The sequence below is a fragment of the Malania oleifera genome, chromosome 3, assembly GCF_029873635.1.
Source record: "Malania oleifera isolate guangnan ecotype guangnan chromosome 3, ASM2987363v1, whole genome shotgun sequence".
NCBI classification, from domain to species: Eukaryota; Viridiplantae; Streptophyta; class Magnoliopsida; order Santalales; family Ximeniaceae; genus Malania; species Malania oleifera.
In genome coordinates, this window is record NC_080419.1 from 112,294,212 (window position 1) to 112,310,319 (window position 16,108).

Here is a 16,108-nt window from a genome sequence, read left to right on the forward strand (position 1 = left end):
AAAATTTCATTTATAAATTTTATTTTCTTTCTCATTTTCTTAAATAACCAAATTAATATGAAAATGTGAATTTTTTGATATTTTCTTGTTTTCTAATATTTTCTTAGATGATATCCAACTAATAGAGTGAAGAAAGAAAAAACTTACAAACTAGTCAACCTGTAGCATATAAAATAGAGTCGAAAATTTTGAGGTCGAAATTTTGATTGTAGGATTTGATTTATTTCTCTTTTTTGTGTTGCAATGAAAGCAGAAATGTCTATGTAACCGTAAATTTTAGTGACACCATCTCCATTGTCAATACAAAAATTAAAAGTATTAAACCTAGTTCATTGGAGGAATCATGAAATGGTTATAATAACAAAAATTTAATGAAACATTCACCAGTGAGATGCTTCCCAGCAAGACATTGAAACATAAAAGGAGAAAAAACTCATAAAGCAATCAATTCTCTTATTTTCCTCGTGTTATCAAACAAATTAGTTGTTTCAGAGTATAGATTGAGGTATTGATTTAAAATTTATCTAAAATTATGTAAAAAAAAATTATGATATTTTTCAGATATTTTATTCATTCAATTCACAAAATCTAAATCAGGGTCTCAATTATATCCAAATATCAGAAATAATAATCACAAAACTCTTACCCATAGTTTTTAGATAAAAGAATAGACATTAAAATTAATTTTTTACCTTGTTTTGCTATAATTTTTTATTTCATCTCACTTCTAATTCATTCTAATGACATCTAATCGCAAGAAGCACCTAGGCTTGAAGTGCAAAGCAAGATGTATCCTACTGTCCTTCACACTGCCTAAAGAATTTGAACCTACAGCGCAAATCTATTGAAATGCTTTCTAATAGACAGTCTTTCCTAATAATAAAATATGATAAAACTTAACATTGTTTATGCTATATTTGAAAACATAATTAGAAAACTTGACAAATTTAATTCAAATTCCAATAGAAATTCAAATCACGAGCTCCTCCTAAAACATAAGAATAGTAATGTACCATATTGATATGAATAATAAATGCTTAAATAGGGAATTTAACAACCCTCCAATAATTTTTTTCCCTAGTCCAAACGAAAAATTATCCCTTCTCACCCCCTTCTAAACCTTCCATATAAAAACTTCAATCTTTGACTATTAGTATGTCCTTTAAAAGACTACTACTAATATCTCTGATTATGGAATTGGGTACTCTGTTCGGACTACTTATTTGGAAAAGCTAAAGAAGAAAATACTACAAAATTTTCCGTTAAGAAGTAACATAAGGAGGCGAGAGGATAACAAGACAGGAAATTTTTAAAAAATAAATTAATTAATTAAATTTAAAAATTCCATCTGTGAAAACTACCAAAGTCAAGCCTGGACAGCCTGCCTATAAGGCTCTATCTGCCAAGATCCAATCATCCACCTTTACGGCCCAAATTTTAGGCAGAACTCAGCATTCACATGAAGAGTTCAGAGCCAAACCTAGTGCCACTCAGATTCAAGCCCCTTTTTAAGTGCACAGAGTGCTTGCCCAATTGTGCTGGGAAGCTTTCATTTTCTGTAAACCAAGAGAAAGAATGGCAGTGTCTTGTATAGTTGTATATATATATATATATATTTTGAGGAAAAAAAAAATAGTCAAGAAGGATTGAAATTCAAAAGCAGCCTGTTATGGAGATTCTTTAGAAGAAATACGGGGTTCTGCTTTTGGAAAAGAGAATTGTGAAGCTGGGATCTATTGGAAAATTCATTTACGATGAGCCTCCACATCGGCCACGAACTTTGGAAGCTTGCTCTTCTTTTGCTGATATTTGGCATATGAATACCACAACCCACCAGCTGTGTTGATAACCAATCCACTCACATTCAAAGCATGTATTTCCACCCCACCTAGTAGGATGAAACCTAGGGTCTGCGCCAGCACATATAACACAACATCAGGCATTTTAATTTGATGAAAGGCCCCTGTTCTGTAATGTGTGAATTCCAAAAAGATAGTGGGAACAAATCACTTCTTTTCTCGGCAAAGAACACAAAGGATGGTTCTATACGTACCGTTGACCCAACCCCTTTGAGCACCCCAACAATGGTGGTCGTTAGGGCAGAGTTGACTATGGTGCACAGGAACATGGTGAAGTTGAGAACAATGCCCATCACCAGTGAAAGAAGCAGCATAGCCAAAAATGAGAAGTAACTACTCTGTCCATTAAAACAAATTTTCATGTTAAAAAATTGTGTTATGTACCTCAAGATAATCAACCATAGATATTAAACAAGAAGGTATGGTCCATCAAAACTAAAGCCATGTTAAAAGCAGTTGTATGAAACACAACAAACAATTATATGTCAGCAAAGAACTGCCAATGCTATCCACACTAGACAAATATAAGGAATGCAATTTGCCAACCCAAACCCTTCTATCCTCATTCGTTGGTCATGGCATAAAAATCTACCAACTCTCAAGTTTGGTGAATTAATGTCAACAGTTCATATTCAAGTTCTTGTCCTAGACTGTCAGGAAAATCAACTCTAAATTTAATCATCATTACATTTATTTCTTCAGCATTCAATCCTCCCTATTTTTTTGGTTTGGCTAGTTAATCTGCAAATTTTAGCCTCACACTACCCATGCTGCAGCCAGCATTGCCAGTCCCTCCTGATAAAGTCCTCCTTACACCAGAATATGAGGCCATTCCTTGGGTGTTCTTCATGCCCTTCCCTTTCAACTAGATCCAAAGTGCTGGATGAATCTTATTCCATCGCTAATTACATTGTACCCAAGTTACAGGAAAGACAAGGGTAATGTTTTTATGCGCTGCCTGAACTAGAGACAAGCCTAAAGTAAAGTAACATGACCTCCCAAAAAAAAAAGGGCCAACCCTTCCGCCTATCAAAATTCTTGGAAATCTTGTTCACCAGTGGATCCCAAAACCCCAGCGAACGTAAGAATTATCAGCAAAAGGGACTCCTAAATAAGTCGAAGGCCACTCTAGCACCTTACAACCAGCAAGCAAAGCAAAACTACAAACCTAAACCCCGCATGGATTGATAACAAAAGAAGATATATTAGGTAAAGAGAAGAGAAGGTACAACGTGTGGGGGCAAGGATTCCACCATCCCCCCAAAAAAAAAACAAAAAAGAAAACAAACAGAAAAAACAAAGCTTACAAATAAAACTAAACAATATTAACCAAGGAACCCCCTTTTCAAACCCTTTCCATCATAGTTTACTGAGCTCTTCAAATTCACTAATTCCCTTTCTCTTCATTTTTCAACTTTTACCTGCAGATATCCATATGCAATTTATCTCCCTCCAATGTCACTCACTTTTAAATCCATTATCCGAAAGCTTTTGAGCTTCTAACTCCTTAGGAATCTCCACCAAAGGTGCAGGCAGAATTCCATGCCTGCACTGTGACTTGTTCACCAACCCATCACTATCAAAAATAGAAACTCCCTCCAAACCTCCCAATGGGGGAGGATGAACATATGATAAATCCCCTATTTCATCACAGGAATCAGAAATGTACCCATATTGTTCTCAAATCTCGTCCAATAACAAACCCCCATCACAATCAAACTCACTAATATCATCACTCTCTCAATCTGAAAAATCCCTCCCATTTCTTTATCATCTATACTTTACTGATCTCATTACTACATCCAGCCTCCTTCTTCCAGCTGCTTTCTTAGCATTCAGGTCTTCCACAATACTCAACTCTCGTTTAGAATTTCTCCTTATAACTTTGGCACAGACACACCCAATTTTTCTCTCTTTCCTTCAAAAACCTTCTTCATTTCAGCACCCATACAAGCCATCCTCCAAGAAGATTGAACCTAATTACCCTCAAATATATTGGCATTAAGACGACAATCATCAGATTTCTCCCCAAACCTCTAGCTTCTTCCTTTTTATTCTTTCCCACACCACCTTCTAATACCTCTATGAAACTTGACACTGTTTTAACAACACCATCTTGTTTTGAAACTAGCTGCTAGAATTCTGAATTTGTTGGTCATTCCAACTCAAACCTTGCAAATCTGGGCACTGGATTTGGATTCCATTATCAAGATTTTTAGAGTCCTCTCCTAAACATTTTCTGAGACCTAGGAGCAAAATTTTGGACCTGCCCCTTTCCCGGAACCAATAAGGAAGTACTAAGGTTGCCATTACCGCATGCAAGGGCCTGAATACCATCTTGACCTTCTGCTGGAAGCCCATAAGAGGAGAGCCTTCCTTTGGATCTATAGGGTTAGGCTTTCCAAGACATTGAGCCTGTTCAAATAAATGGCCCAATTTACTTAAAAAAACCCCTCCATTTCCAATAAATTGGGTGAGGTCCAAAATGAGTAACATACAGCACACCAGCCCAGCCCAGCCCATCCCAGCCCAATTCTTTTCACAGCCTACTCCCTGAAAACAACCCTAGCCCCCTGTGAGATGTTAAAACACACCATCCGGAACCCTAAAATCCTACGCACCCTGGTTGATCGATTCTGATAAACTAGTGACGCCTCCAAGATCGTTCAGATTCAGCACATCTCCACATTGACGGCACAGTTCTTCTTTCCCGGCCATGACATCCTGATTTCCAGGATAAGCTTGGCTACTGCAACCCTCTCCTTCCCACCGTTTGCCGTCCAGCACTACTTGACTCCACGACCTTTGGCATGAAAAACTATCAGCACCAACACCTCTCGAACCCCCATGAAAAATCTTTGGCTCTCTAGCAAAAATCTCTTACAAAGATTTACCACTCATTGCCTTTAACGTCTCCAGGAATAAACACTGAAATTTTTGTTTCTTTCCTCCCCAGCCCTAGTTCCAAATGCTTTCCCAATTTCGTTCACCTTATCAACATCCAATACTTCATGAATCCCAATCATGAAGTTCAAAATCCCCTTTGCATCCGATTGAAAGAGGACAAACCATCAGCAAACCAGACCATAGCTTCTTTAGAAAATCTAACCCACCTTTTTCGAGAGACGTTATTCTCAACCACACAAGAGGGAAAGAGGAATCGTATCACAAGAAGGATAGGGAGATAGAAAGAGAAAGCAAGACATCTCAACGAGTTTTTCCCTCACAATGCACTCATGAAATATTATTATACTTAGTATTCACTTATTTATAATTTTTAAATAATAAAATTGTGATTTTTTATAGTAAAATAAAATTCCATTATATAAAACTAAAACATAAGTACAATGTGTGGAGGGCAAGTCATCCCCCCAATTCATTTGAAGCAAGAAAGAATGTGCCCAAAAAGAAAGATCCCAAAAGAATGTCCCAAAAAGAAGCAAGAAAATATTACTTTATCCCACAGCAAAGGGGAAGAAGTTGTTTGAGTCTTGAAAATTCTTCCATTGAGCCATAGGGTCCAAAGAACAGCATACACCACACAAGTCCATAAAACCCTCCCCTTGCAACTTTTTCCAAAACCCCAGAATCTCACAAAGAGAAGTAACCCACAGTTGGGTTATTCAGCCAGACCTGGAAATATTATTCATGTATGCTGCTCTGTTGTTCTTTATTTTCAAACATTGTTGAATGTTCTCAAATATAAAGGATTTGTAAATCTGCGCAGGTTTCCTTCATCTATTGGGCAATTTATTTTGTAGTTTCCTAAATAAAGGAAACACATCCTGCCATTTGATTTATTTGTAAGGAAATTATTTTAAAACGTGCTGGTAAATGTTTTGAACATATTTTAGACAGTGCAACAGTATGCATGTATGGCTAACCCTAATTGGGCATCCAATGGCTAAACCCTAGCCTCCTTTCTATACATTCTTCTTTGTGCAATTTTGGAAGACACTAAGACCAAGATGTCGGCTTTTTAAGCTTTATCCTGTTTTGATAATGACAAATTAAGGCATATAAATTGTGCTTTAAGTGTGTTCACAGGAATGACAGTTTAAGTATAAGCACAATGACTGACGCAAAGTGAAAGTCATAAAGCATTAAAGATGATTTTACTTGGCCAATATCATGGAGCCCTTAAAGATCAAGTTTGAAGACTTGAAGAAATTTTTCTATGTATATTGCATTTAGTAGCTATGTAAGTACATTTCTCGTGAATATGATATGAAGCTCAAACATGGCCTTAGTTGGACACTAGGAACTCAAACTTCTATGGAAAATCATTTTATTAAAATGCAAAATCATTTCAAAGAGTTAAAAATGTTTTAAGTATGAAAAAACCAAATAGACTTGCTGTTCCAAGGCAATTCAGGCGACCAGAGCATAGACTCAGTCGACCGAAAATCGCGAGAATCGCATTTTGGAAAATCGCCAGGAACTAGGGCAACCGAACAGGCAATTCGAGCGACCGAATCCTAACTCAGTCGACCGAATCTATCGGGACAGTGGTCCAAGGGCTAGAAAACAGTTGGATTTTTCAAAATAAAGTATATACAAACTCGTCCAATGGTCATATAACGGCTAGAACTCAAACTTGCCTATAAATACCAGGCTTCTAGAGTTGTTTAATAAATGATTGACCATTGATTCATATTGAGATTATTATTTACGTCATTTTCAAGTTCTCTCACACTTATCTTTCACAAAACCCTAGAGAACACCTTGTTTCTCCTTTGAGCTTCATTCAAATTCATTTGGGAGTGTATTAGATTTGTATTTCTATTGTACTCATCTGCTCTATTAAGGAGCACTCATTGTACACCTTTGATTCTTCATTGTACAATGACGATTCGGGTGTGAATCGTGTCAAGCAAAGGGTATCTTTCTTGAGGTTGTGCAAAGGCATCTCTACCAAAGTTAAGGAGGGATTGTAAAGGCATCTCCACCTAGTGAAGGAGGGATTGTAAAGGCGTCTCCGCCAAGTGAAGGAGAGAGGTAGCTCCACCTATTGAAGGAGTGGATAGTGAAATCCTCAAGTGGTTTTCTTGAGGCAAGGACATAGGCTGGAATCGCTGAACCTTGTAAAATCCCGGTTTTGCTCTCTCTTTCCCTATACTCTTTTATTTCCGCAAATCTACGATTATATATTTTGATATTTCTTTTACATACTTAGAACACAAGCATAAACTGAGTTGATGGTTGTTTAAATATTTGATTAAATTATTAAAACACCCAATTCACCCCCCCCCCCCTCTCTCCTGAGATTGCACCAATTATAACACGAGATAGGATACACTCAGAAAGCTATTGACTAACAATGAACCTAACTCTAGCCTCCCTTTCTCTTGGGCAATATTCGTTCCTAGGCATCGAGCAAAGAGGCAACTCCCTAGGATTGATTCTCTTGGGCAATATTCGTTCCTAGGCATCGAACAAAGAGGCAACTCCCTAGGATTGAGTCTTTTTTTTTGTGGTGGTTTTTGTTTGGGAGGGGAGCACAGTTACTCCAGACATTGAGGCTTAATTAACCAAGCCCCAATCAATTGACTCAATTTGTTCAAAAGGTAGAAGTGAATTATCCTTTATTGGCACATAAGCACTTCCTTAAGTTGTGTAAATCATTAATTTCTTCCTTCCCATGACGCATAATTATTTTTTATGATGGTAAGGATGCTCTTCCCATGAAGGAAACGAAGGGCAAGGACAACATTTTAGTAGATGCATGTCCAGTACAAATTGATAAACCCTAAGTGAGTGAAGACTATGTTATAAATACAAGCCATACATAACAAATAGTTGATCAATTACCACAGGGCCTTATCTGTTGTCATTTCATCCATTACTGCCCCCCTCACAGCTGCCTAGTATCTCAAACCCATACACAATTGTTGAACATGATGAGCACCATGCCTTTGTGGATGCAATCATTGACCACGTACCAAGTGTTACTCTGTCCTTGCAAGTGGTGCTAAGGATGTTTGTAAAAGGTCACCTCAAGGTGCTAGAGATTCAACTAAGTAAGTGCCCACTGTTTCTACATTGACTTACTTCCCACAAATACTCTTTTAGAATTTTCAGAAAGGCGATCAGGAATGGGAGAGGATTCATTAGATGCACTATAGACATCTCTGCAGTGTAAGAAAAGTCTTTCAAGATCCTTCTACAGTGTACTCTGGCATTGACAGATTCAGTGGTAATCCTACTCCTTGGAAGAGACTTGTAGATGGCTCCATAGGCTTAATAAAGGCCTAACTTCTCCTCTAGAGAACTAGTAAGAGGATTGTGCATCTCAAAAGGAGTTGGACAAAAGTACAACAGAGCGATGCAATAGTTGTGGCACAGTAGGTCTATTTTGGCATCTAGGCTGCAGAAATCTGATGATCATGCAACAACTACAGACCATGATTTTAAGTCTCAGACCAAGTTCAATTGGAAAAACCAATCTCTTGGCTGGTTGAGGTCTCATAAAGAACTTGTACAAACTCACCAGACAGGGTGGATAGGCAAGCTAACCCCCAAGCACAAAATTGGTGAAATTGTGATCTAGCACACAGCAGGGAATGAACCATATACCTCAACACAGAGAGGAAAGTACTACAAGGACACCATATTCCAATTTTATTAAAGGAATTAATTATATGTGAATACCTTTTTATGTGGTCATATGCTTTTAAAATTGCTTTTACTTAGTAAAACATTAAATTAGTGTGCACTTAAATCTACTATATTTTTTAAAAATTTATTTGTATAAGAACACACAGCATAAAGTTGTGTCTTATGTCATATGTCATGCAAATTCACTCCACTGGGTTGACCTCGACTAAATAGGAAGCTTACTAGGTTGGTCATTGATCCAAGTTTTAAAACCATGGGATAGACGTCTTTTGGGGCACAATTACAGGAAGAGGCACTAAAGGCCTAAGAAAAGTAGATTCCATGAATGCTTCAATTCACAATGCCAACTGTGAAGGAATCTTCACAAAAATTTATATCAAACAGCATAGCTAGGTCCTATCTCTAATGTGGAAGTGAGCTTTGGAAAAATTCCCTGTGCTGCCCACTCAATATGGATATAATGTAGTTGATAGGGAAGATGACCATCCGACCAATATGGATGCATCACCAGCCCCCATCTGCTACCCTCTCAACAATTTAAAGCACTATTGCCTCTCTTGAACTCTTTTCAAAGTCCTTTTCATCTTTTCCTCACGGTACTAGTTTGCTATCAGTCTTTCGCCAGTGATTGATTGGAGTTTTTATTTTGTGTAGTGTGAGCTGATTTAAGTGAATGGTTCTGGAAATAACATGAGTGTAGGTGGTGATAGGGCCGTTAACAAAAACCAGGAAGATCAATTAGAGGAGGAAAGTGAGATCGACAACTGATGTGGACAAAAAATGCCCTGTGCTCCACAATGGCCTGAAGGGAAACCATTGGTTTTCCTTATACTAAAGAGGAAGATTAAGGGGTATAACTTATATATGCCCCATAATGACATATAACCCTTATTGATGGGGCATATAAACCCCCATAAGGAGTCACTAAAAGACACAACAAGAGAAGATAAGAAGATACTAAAGTACTCACTAGGGCACTCCAAGACTCTTTTAAGACACCATGAAAACTTTGATCACTTAGACTTGAGCATGAAGCCCCCTAGAGACCATTAAGGTCTCCTAACCTCTTTCTTTTTCCCATGGTAGAAGGTGATAGCCACAATCTATGGACACAAAGATCAAGGTTCAAATTTGGCGTCAGGATTGGCAAGTCAAGTAAGGCAAGATGTGCTTCTCGCGATCCTCTCAACTTGGTGAGAAAATAGAAATATCAAGGAGAAACTAAGCCCTAAAGGGACGAGGCCAAGAAAACTAAGCTCTAAAAGGATGAAACCAAAAAACTAAGCCCTCAAAGGGCTGTCCTGTAGGTTATTCTGTCATTAAGACCAGACTCTAAAGAACAGCCATACAAGGTCAAGGAGGTCTAGGTCTAAGGAGCTGTCCTAAGGGGCCATTATCGAAGTTCAAGCTCTAAAGAGCCGCCTTATGCGGTCATGAAGACTAAGCCCGAAGGGGTATAGGTAAAGAAGGCCAAACTCTGATAAGCTGCCTACAGGACCGTGAAGACCAAGCTCCCGGCTATCCTACGACACCATGAAGACTAAGCCCTAAAGGGCCACCTACACGAAGACCAATACCAAGACCAAAAAAAAAGAAAACAAAAAAATGACAGAGAGAGAGAGAGAGAGAGAGAGAGAGCACTCGACTGTAAGGCCCAGCAATTTTATATATGTAAAAAAAAAAAAAGGTGGGAGCACCTTGGCTCTAAAGGCCCAACAACAACAAAGAGAGAGAGAGAGAGAGTGGAGAGTGTCACAGTCCGACTATTTTCACACCCTTATGAAGGGTCGTGCGGCGCTAGCTAAAGCACTCTTGCTTAATTAGTCAGCATATCGTTTACCAACATTCATTCACGAAACACCTTCATTAGCATTCATTCAAATAGCAGCGGAAACAGTAATCAATTCATGAAAACTGTGGCAAGCAAGCAGTAAACATTGAAGCAAATGTAATTCATTAACAACACCTCCATTGACATTGTGTGTTTAGCGAAGGAAGCAAGTAGGCTAAACACGTTGACAATAGCTAGTGAGTTTTACAATGACTAATGAACACTCACCCTCCCCTAAAAAGGTTTTTATGTAATTATCATCCTAACATTAGGAAACATCAAAGTGACCGAGGAGTTATACTGCCTTATTTGGCATACAAATAAACTACTAGCAGAAAATAACCCTACACTAGTATTTACATGATGGAAACACATCCCAAGCACACAAGCTAAGAGGATCCTGATAAAAATCCATTTACTCCTAAACTTGAAAGACATTCTTTCAAGCTTAGAAGTGCAGGGCATCTAATGTGGATGAAAAATACCCTATGCTCCATAATGGCTTAAAGGTCATTGGCTAAGGAAGACCATTGACTTTCCTTATATTAAAGAGGAATGTTAAGGGGTATAACTGATACACCCTCCTAATAACATATAAAGCCTTATTATGTAGCATACACAACTTTGATGGGGAAGTCTATAAAAGACACACACTAAAGCTAAAGGACACGCTCTAAGGGGACTCTTTAAGGCACTCCAAGACTCTCTAAGATAAAAAATTATGATCACAATTACATATAGTTCATGCTAATTCTAAATTGAGCATTGGAGAACGCCCTAAATACCATCGATCTCTACCAAGATCTTTCTTTTACCCATGGTTGCAAGTGACCACAATCTATGGAGGCGGAGATTGAGGTTTGATGTTTGGCATCAAAAACAACAAATTTGAGAGCAACAACAGTTTCTTATTGGATGAAATACTAGCTCAACATGGATATAATTTGAATTTGTCTTTGACGGTGCATCTCTTGTGTCATAGACTTCTATTTAGTGAATTTGGATAAGGTCCCAGTTTTTAATACTTATCATGATAGAGCCACTTTTAAGGAGGATAATGGTCATGGTTAGAGGGATAAGATAATGGTGTTAAGCCCCGGGGGATCGTAATTTACCAACCTATTTCTCCATGGCATGAGGTGAATAAGGAAGACGTGGAGGCCTTAGAACTTTTGGATTTGAGCTTGACAAGTCTTGGAGGTTTGGAAATTGTGTTGGATGGAAGAAGAAGGAAATGTTAAGATCAATTTCCAACCCTTACTCACAAGATGTCACAGTCTAGGACAAACTTCTAGACAACCAATTGATTTAAGAAGAAAAAGTATTTCAAGTCTTTACACTTATATAGAACCAAATCAAACAAATCTTAAGTTAAAAGGAGTTGATTTTGGTCCTGAAATACCTCAAAGATATTATCAAGAAATACCTGAATCAAGTTCTCCAATAGAGTGACAAATTTTAACAGAAGAGCAAAGAGAAAATCTTTACGAAGAAAGAAAAAATGTTATGGTTATTAATAGAGAATTTAAACCAAATATGGAAATAATTGAGAAGGATTATTATCATGAACTTAATGCTAAAAATAGAAAGCTATTCCTCAAAAAATATAACCAAGTAGAAAGAGAAGAAATTAGAGCAAAATGGTTTAAAAAAATAGAACAAATACAAGAAAATATTCCCTTCTTCAAATTTGTCAAGGATAGGCAAACAATTAATGTTATTCAAAATCCTGTTAAGAACTGGAAGACTACTGATAATTATTTTGTCAAAGCAATACACCCTCCAGAGAACTCAATCAAGTTCAATTATAAAGGAAACGAAATTTTAGCCTCACCTTACAAAGAATCAAAAGGTAAAGGAGAAATTGATCAGTTACTTAGTCAAAATAATTACACAAATCAAATGTTAAAATCAATAGCTACCCAATCAACAAGGATTGAGGAACAACTTGAAAACCTTACTGAGATAAAAGTTTGCAATACTTATGAAAAAGGAGAATCAAGTAAATCAAAAGAAAGAATAGAAGAACCAATTGAATTCAATATAGTTGATCATAATCTTAAAAATTTTAACTTCGACAAACAAAATGAATTACTTATCAAAAGAATCGATGAATTAGTTAGTCAAACCTCCAATCTTAAAATCAATACAATAACCAAAGAAGAAGCCATTAATGCACTTGAGTCAAACTTTATAGAAGAAACCTTTGACATAAATAAAATCAAAGATTGGAAAAGTCAAAGTCAAAGAACTTATTACAAAAAGCCTACGCCGCCAAGTCTTTTATCAGAAGAGTCAAATGACTTACTTCCTCAAAGAAACTTTCAAGGAAATGAAATCCATGAATGGAGAATTGATGGTCTTACTGAACATCAACTTCATTCCTTTCTACATCAAATGGCTATGGCAGCAACTGCCTATAGACTTCATTCAAACAAAGCTAGTGAAGAACAGATTGTTTCTCTTCTTACTCATGGATTTACTGGAACCCTTAGAGAATGGTGGGATCATTATCTCACTCCCTTTGAAAAGAGACAAATTTACGAATCAAAGAAAGTTAAGGAAGAAAATGGAATCCCTATGCAAGAAAGTGATGCTGTTGCAGCATTAATTTGGTCAATCTTTAGACAATTCATTGGTGAACAAAGTAGCCAACACGAAAAGAATAGTGTCATATTACTTAACTTAACTTGTCCAAAATTATCAGACTTTCAATGGTACAAAGATACTTTTATTGCCAAAGTCATGGGTAGACCGGATGGAAGATCTGGTTTTTGGAAAGAAAAATTTATTAGTGGATTACCAAAACTCTTTGCCCAAAGGGTAAGAAATCGTGTTAAAGAAACTTTAGGCACAAATTATAAATCAATTACATATGGTCAAATTGTTTGTACAATTAATCATGAAGGTCTTAAATTATGCAATGAACTCAAAATTCAATCCCAGATGAAATCTGAGTTCAAAAGAAATAAATGAACTTGAGAATTCTGTGCTCAATATGGGTATGAGAAAATTCAAGCACCTTCAAGAAAACATCTTAAAAAAATTCATAAGAAAAACAAACCATCCAAAAAATATTATAAGAATTATGATAGAAAATATTACAAGAAAAAGAAAAAAAAATCTGAAGATACTTCAAAACCTCGAAAAGAAGAAAAAACTCAAAAGTTTAAGAATCAAAAGACTTGTTTCAAATGTGGTAAAAAGGGACATTATGCAAGAGACTGTAGAGTCAAACAAGAAATAAAAGAACTTAACATTAGTAAAAAACTAAAAAGAAAAATGCTTAATTTAATTATTAATAGTGAATCAGAAGACTCTGAAACATCTTACTCAAGCTCATCTGATAAAGAATTTATTAATGAAGTCAATACAAGTTCTGATTCGTCAAGTCAAAACACATCCTCAGAAGAATCTTGCCAAGAAGATCTAGGATTTTGTTCATGTAATAATTGTGCAAAATCTGTTAATGTTATTTCAAAAACAAATGAAATTATTCTTGAAATGATTGAACACATTCAAGAACCAGAGATTAAAAATAAGTATTTACAAAAATTAAAAAGAAATTTAGAAAAAGATAAACTTCCCTAAATCAATGAAGGATATAATCTTGAAGAAATATTTAACAGATTCAAAAATAAAGAATTACCAAAAGAAAATTTATCCATTCAAGATCTACAAAGAGAAGTTAATCAAACTAAAGAAGAAATAAAAAGGCTAAAAGAACAAAGTGAAGAATTTAAACAAGAAATGCTTCTTTTAAATTCAAAAGTTGAAAAAATTAATAAAGGAAAAGAGAAAATCAATTCAGACGATGAAGATAATTTTCAGATTAATCAAGGATTTCTTCATTATTTATCAAAAGTTAATATTCATAAGTGGTACTCTGAAGTTAAGATCGTCATTAACAAAGATTTTATTCTTAAAGGTTGTGCCCTACTTGATACAGGAGCAGATTTAAACTGTATCCAAGAAGGACTTATTCCTACTTGTTATTATGAAAAAATAAAAGTACAATTATTCAGTGCAACAAACTCTACACTCAAAATACAATACAAAATTTCTAACGCTCATATTTGTAAAGATAACATTTGTCTCAAGACTACTTTTGTACTTGTCAAAAATATGCAACAAGAAATTATCCTTGGAACACCCTTCTTTACGATGATATACCCGTTCACAGTAAATGAAGAGGGAATTTTTACTTCAATCAGTAACCAAGAAATTACGTTTGAATTTATTGACAAAATGCATGAGAAAGAAATTAATACGCTTAAAGATTTAGGAATAAGAAAAAAAAATCTTATTCAAAATAAACAAAAGCATATTAAATCCTTATCCAAAGAAATTTATCATAGAAAAATAGAAGAACAAATTCAAACTCCAGAAATCAAAAAACAAATAAACTTATTCAAAGAAAAACTTGAAAAAGATGTCTGTTCAGATTTACCAAATGCTTTTTGGGATAGAAAGAAACATTCTGTTAAATTACCTTATACAGAAGAGTTTAATGATGAAAAAATACCTACAAAAGCTAGACCTATTCAAATGAGTAAAGAATTACTCGAATACTGCAAAAAAGAAATACAGGAATTACTTAGCAAAAAACTTATTAGAAAAAGCAAATCTCCTTGGAGTTGTGCAGCCTTCTATGTTTAGAATCAAGCTGAAATTGAAAGGGGTGCACCAAGACTTGTTATTAATTATAAGCCTTTAAACAAAGCTTTACAATGGATTAGGTATCCAATACCTAACAAAAGAGATTTACTCAATAGACTTAATGCTGCATCAATATATTCAAAATTTGACATGAAATCTGGATTTTGACAAATTCAAATTGATGAAGCTGATAAATACAAAACAGCATTCACGGTACCATTTGGACATTACGAATGGAATGTTATGCCCTTTGGGTTGAAGAATGCTCCATCAGAGTTTCAAAATTTTATGAATGAAATTTTTAACAAATAAACAAATTTCACAATCGTATACATTGACGATGTCCTTGTATACTCTGAGTCAATAAGTCAACATTTTAAGTATCTTCACATTTTTTACAATATTGTTAAGAAAAATGGTTTGGTCGTTTCTAAACCAAAAATCAAGTTATTCCAAACTAATATTAGATTTCTTGGACATCAAATTTATCAAAATAAAATCACCCCAATTCAAAGATCCTTAGAATTTGCTAATAAATTCCCAAATGAAATTACCAATAAAAATCAGTTGCAAAGATTCTTAGGATGCCTTAATTACGTTGCAGATTTCATTCCAAATCTTAGAATCTTAATCAAACCACTATTTAAAAGGCTTAAGAAAAATCCTCCAATCTGGAATGAAGAATGTACCCAAATTATTATTAAAGTTAAAAATTTGGTTAAAACTCTACCATGCCTTAGCCTACCTAACCCTGAAGTTTTTATGATAGTTGAAACTGATGCCTCTAATGATGGATTCGGAGGTATTTTAAAACAAAGAGTTGAGACAAAAGAAACCTTAGTAAGATTCCATTCAGGAGCCTGGTCAGGACCTCAAGTCAATTACTCCACCATTAAGAAGGAAATGCTTTCAATCGTTTTATGCATTCAAAAATTTCAAGATGATCTAATTAATAAAGAATTTTTACTTCGAATTGATTGTGCTAGTGCAAAAAATATTATTGAAAAAAATGTTAAAAATCTTGTTTCAAAACAAATTTTTGCAAGATGGCAAGCAATCCTTTCGGTTTTTGACTTCAAAATTGAATTTATTAAAGGAACCTCAAACTCAATACCGGATTTTTTAACAAGAGAATTTCTAC

The 16,108-nt window shown here is 35.4% G+C and overlaps 1 protein-coding gene across 4 annotated transcripts in view; it reads right to left on the reverse strand.

The window, feature by feature from the left end:
* Positions 1-1,505: 1,505 nt before the first annotated feature.
* Positions 1,506-16,108, reverse strand: part of LOC131151102 (UDP-galactose/UDP-glucose transporter 7) — a 75,118-nt gene continuing 60,515 nt past the window's right edge. For 2 of the 4 annotated variants that reach the window (XM_058102301.1, XM_058102300.1), the window contains exons 7-8: positions 2,054-2,197; positions 1,506-1,910 (exon numbers count right to left, since the gene is read on the reverse strand). In XM_058102301.1, the coding sequence (XP_057958284.1) occupies positions 1,746-1,910; positions 2,054-2,197 (309 nt within the window). In that variant the 3' untranslated portion in view covers positions 1,506-1,745. The remainder of the gene's footprint in view (positions 1,911-2,053; positions 2,198-16,108) is intronic. The other 2 variants (XM_058102303.1, XM_058102302.1) reach the window with 1 other exon arrangement.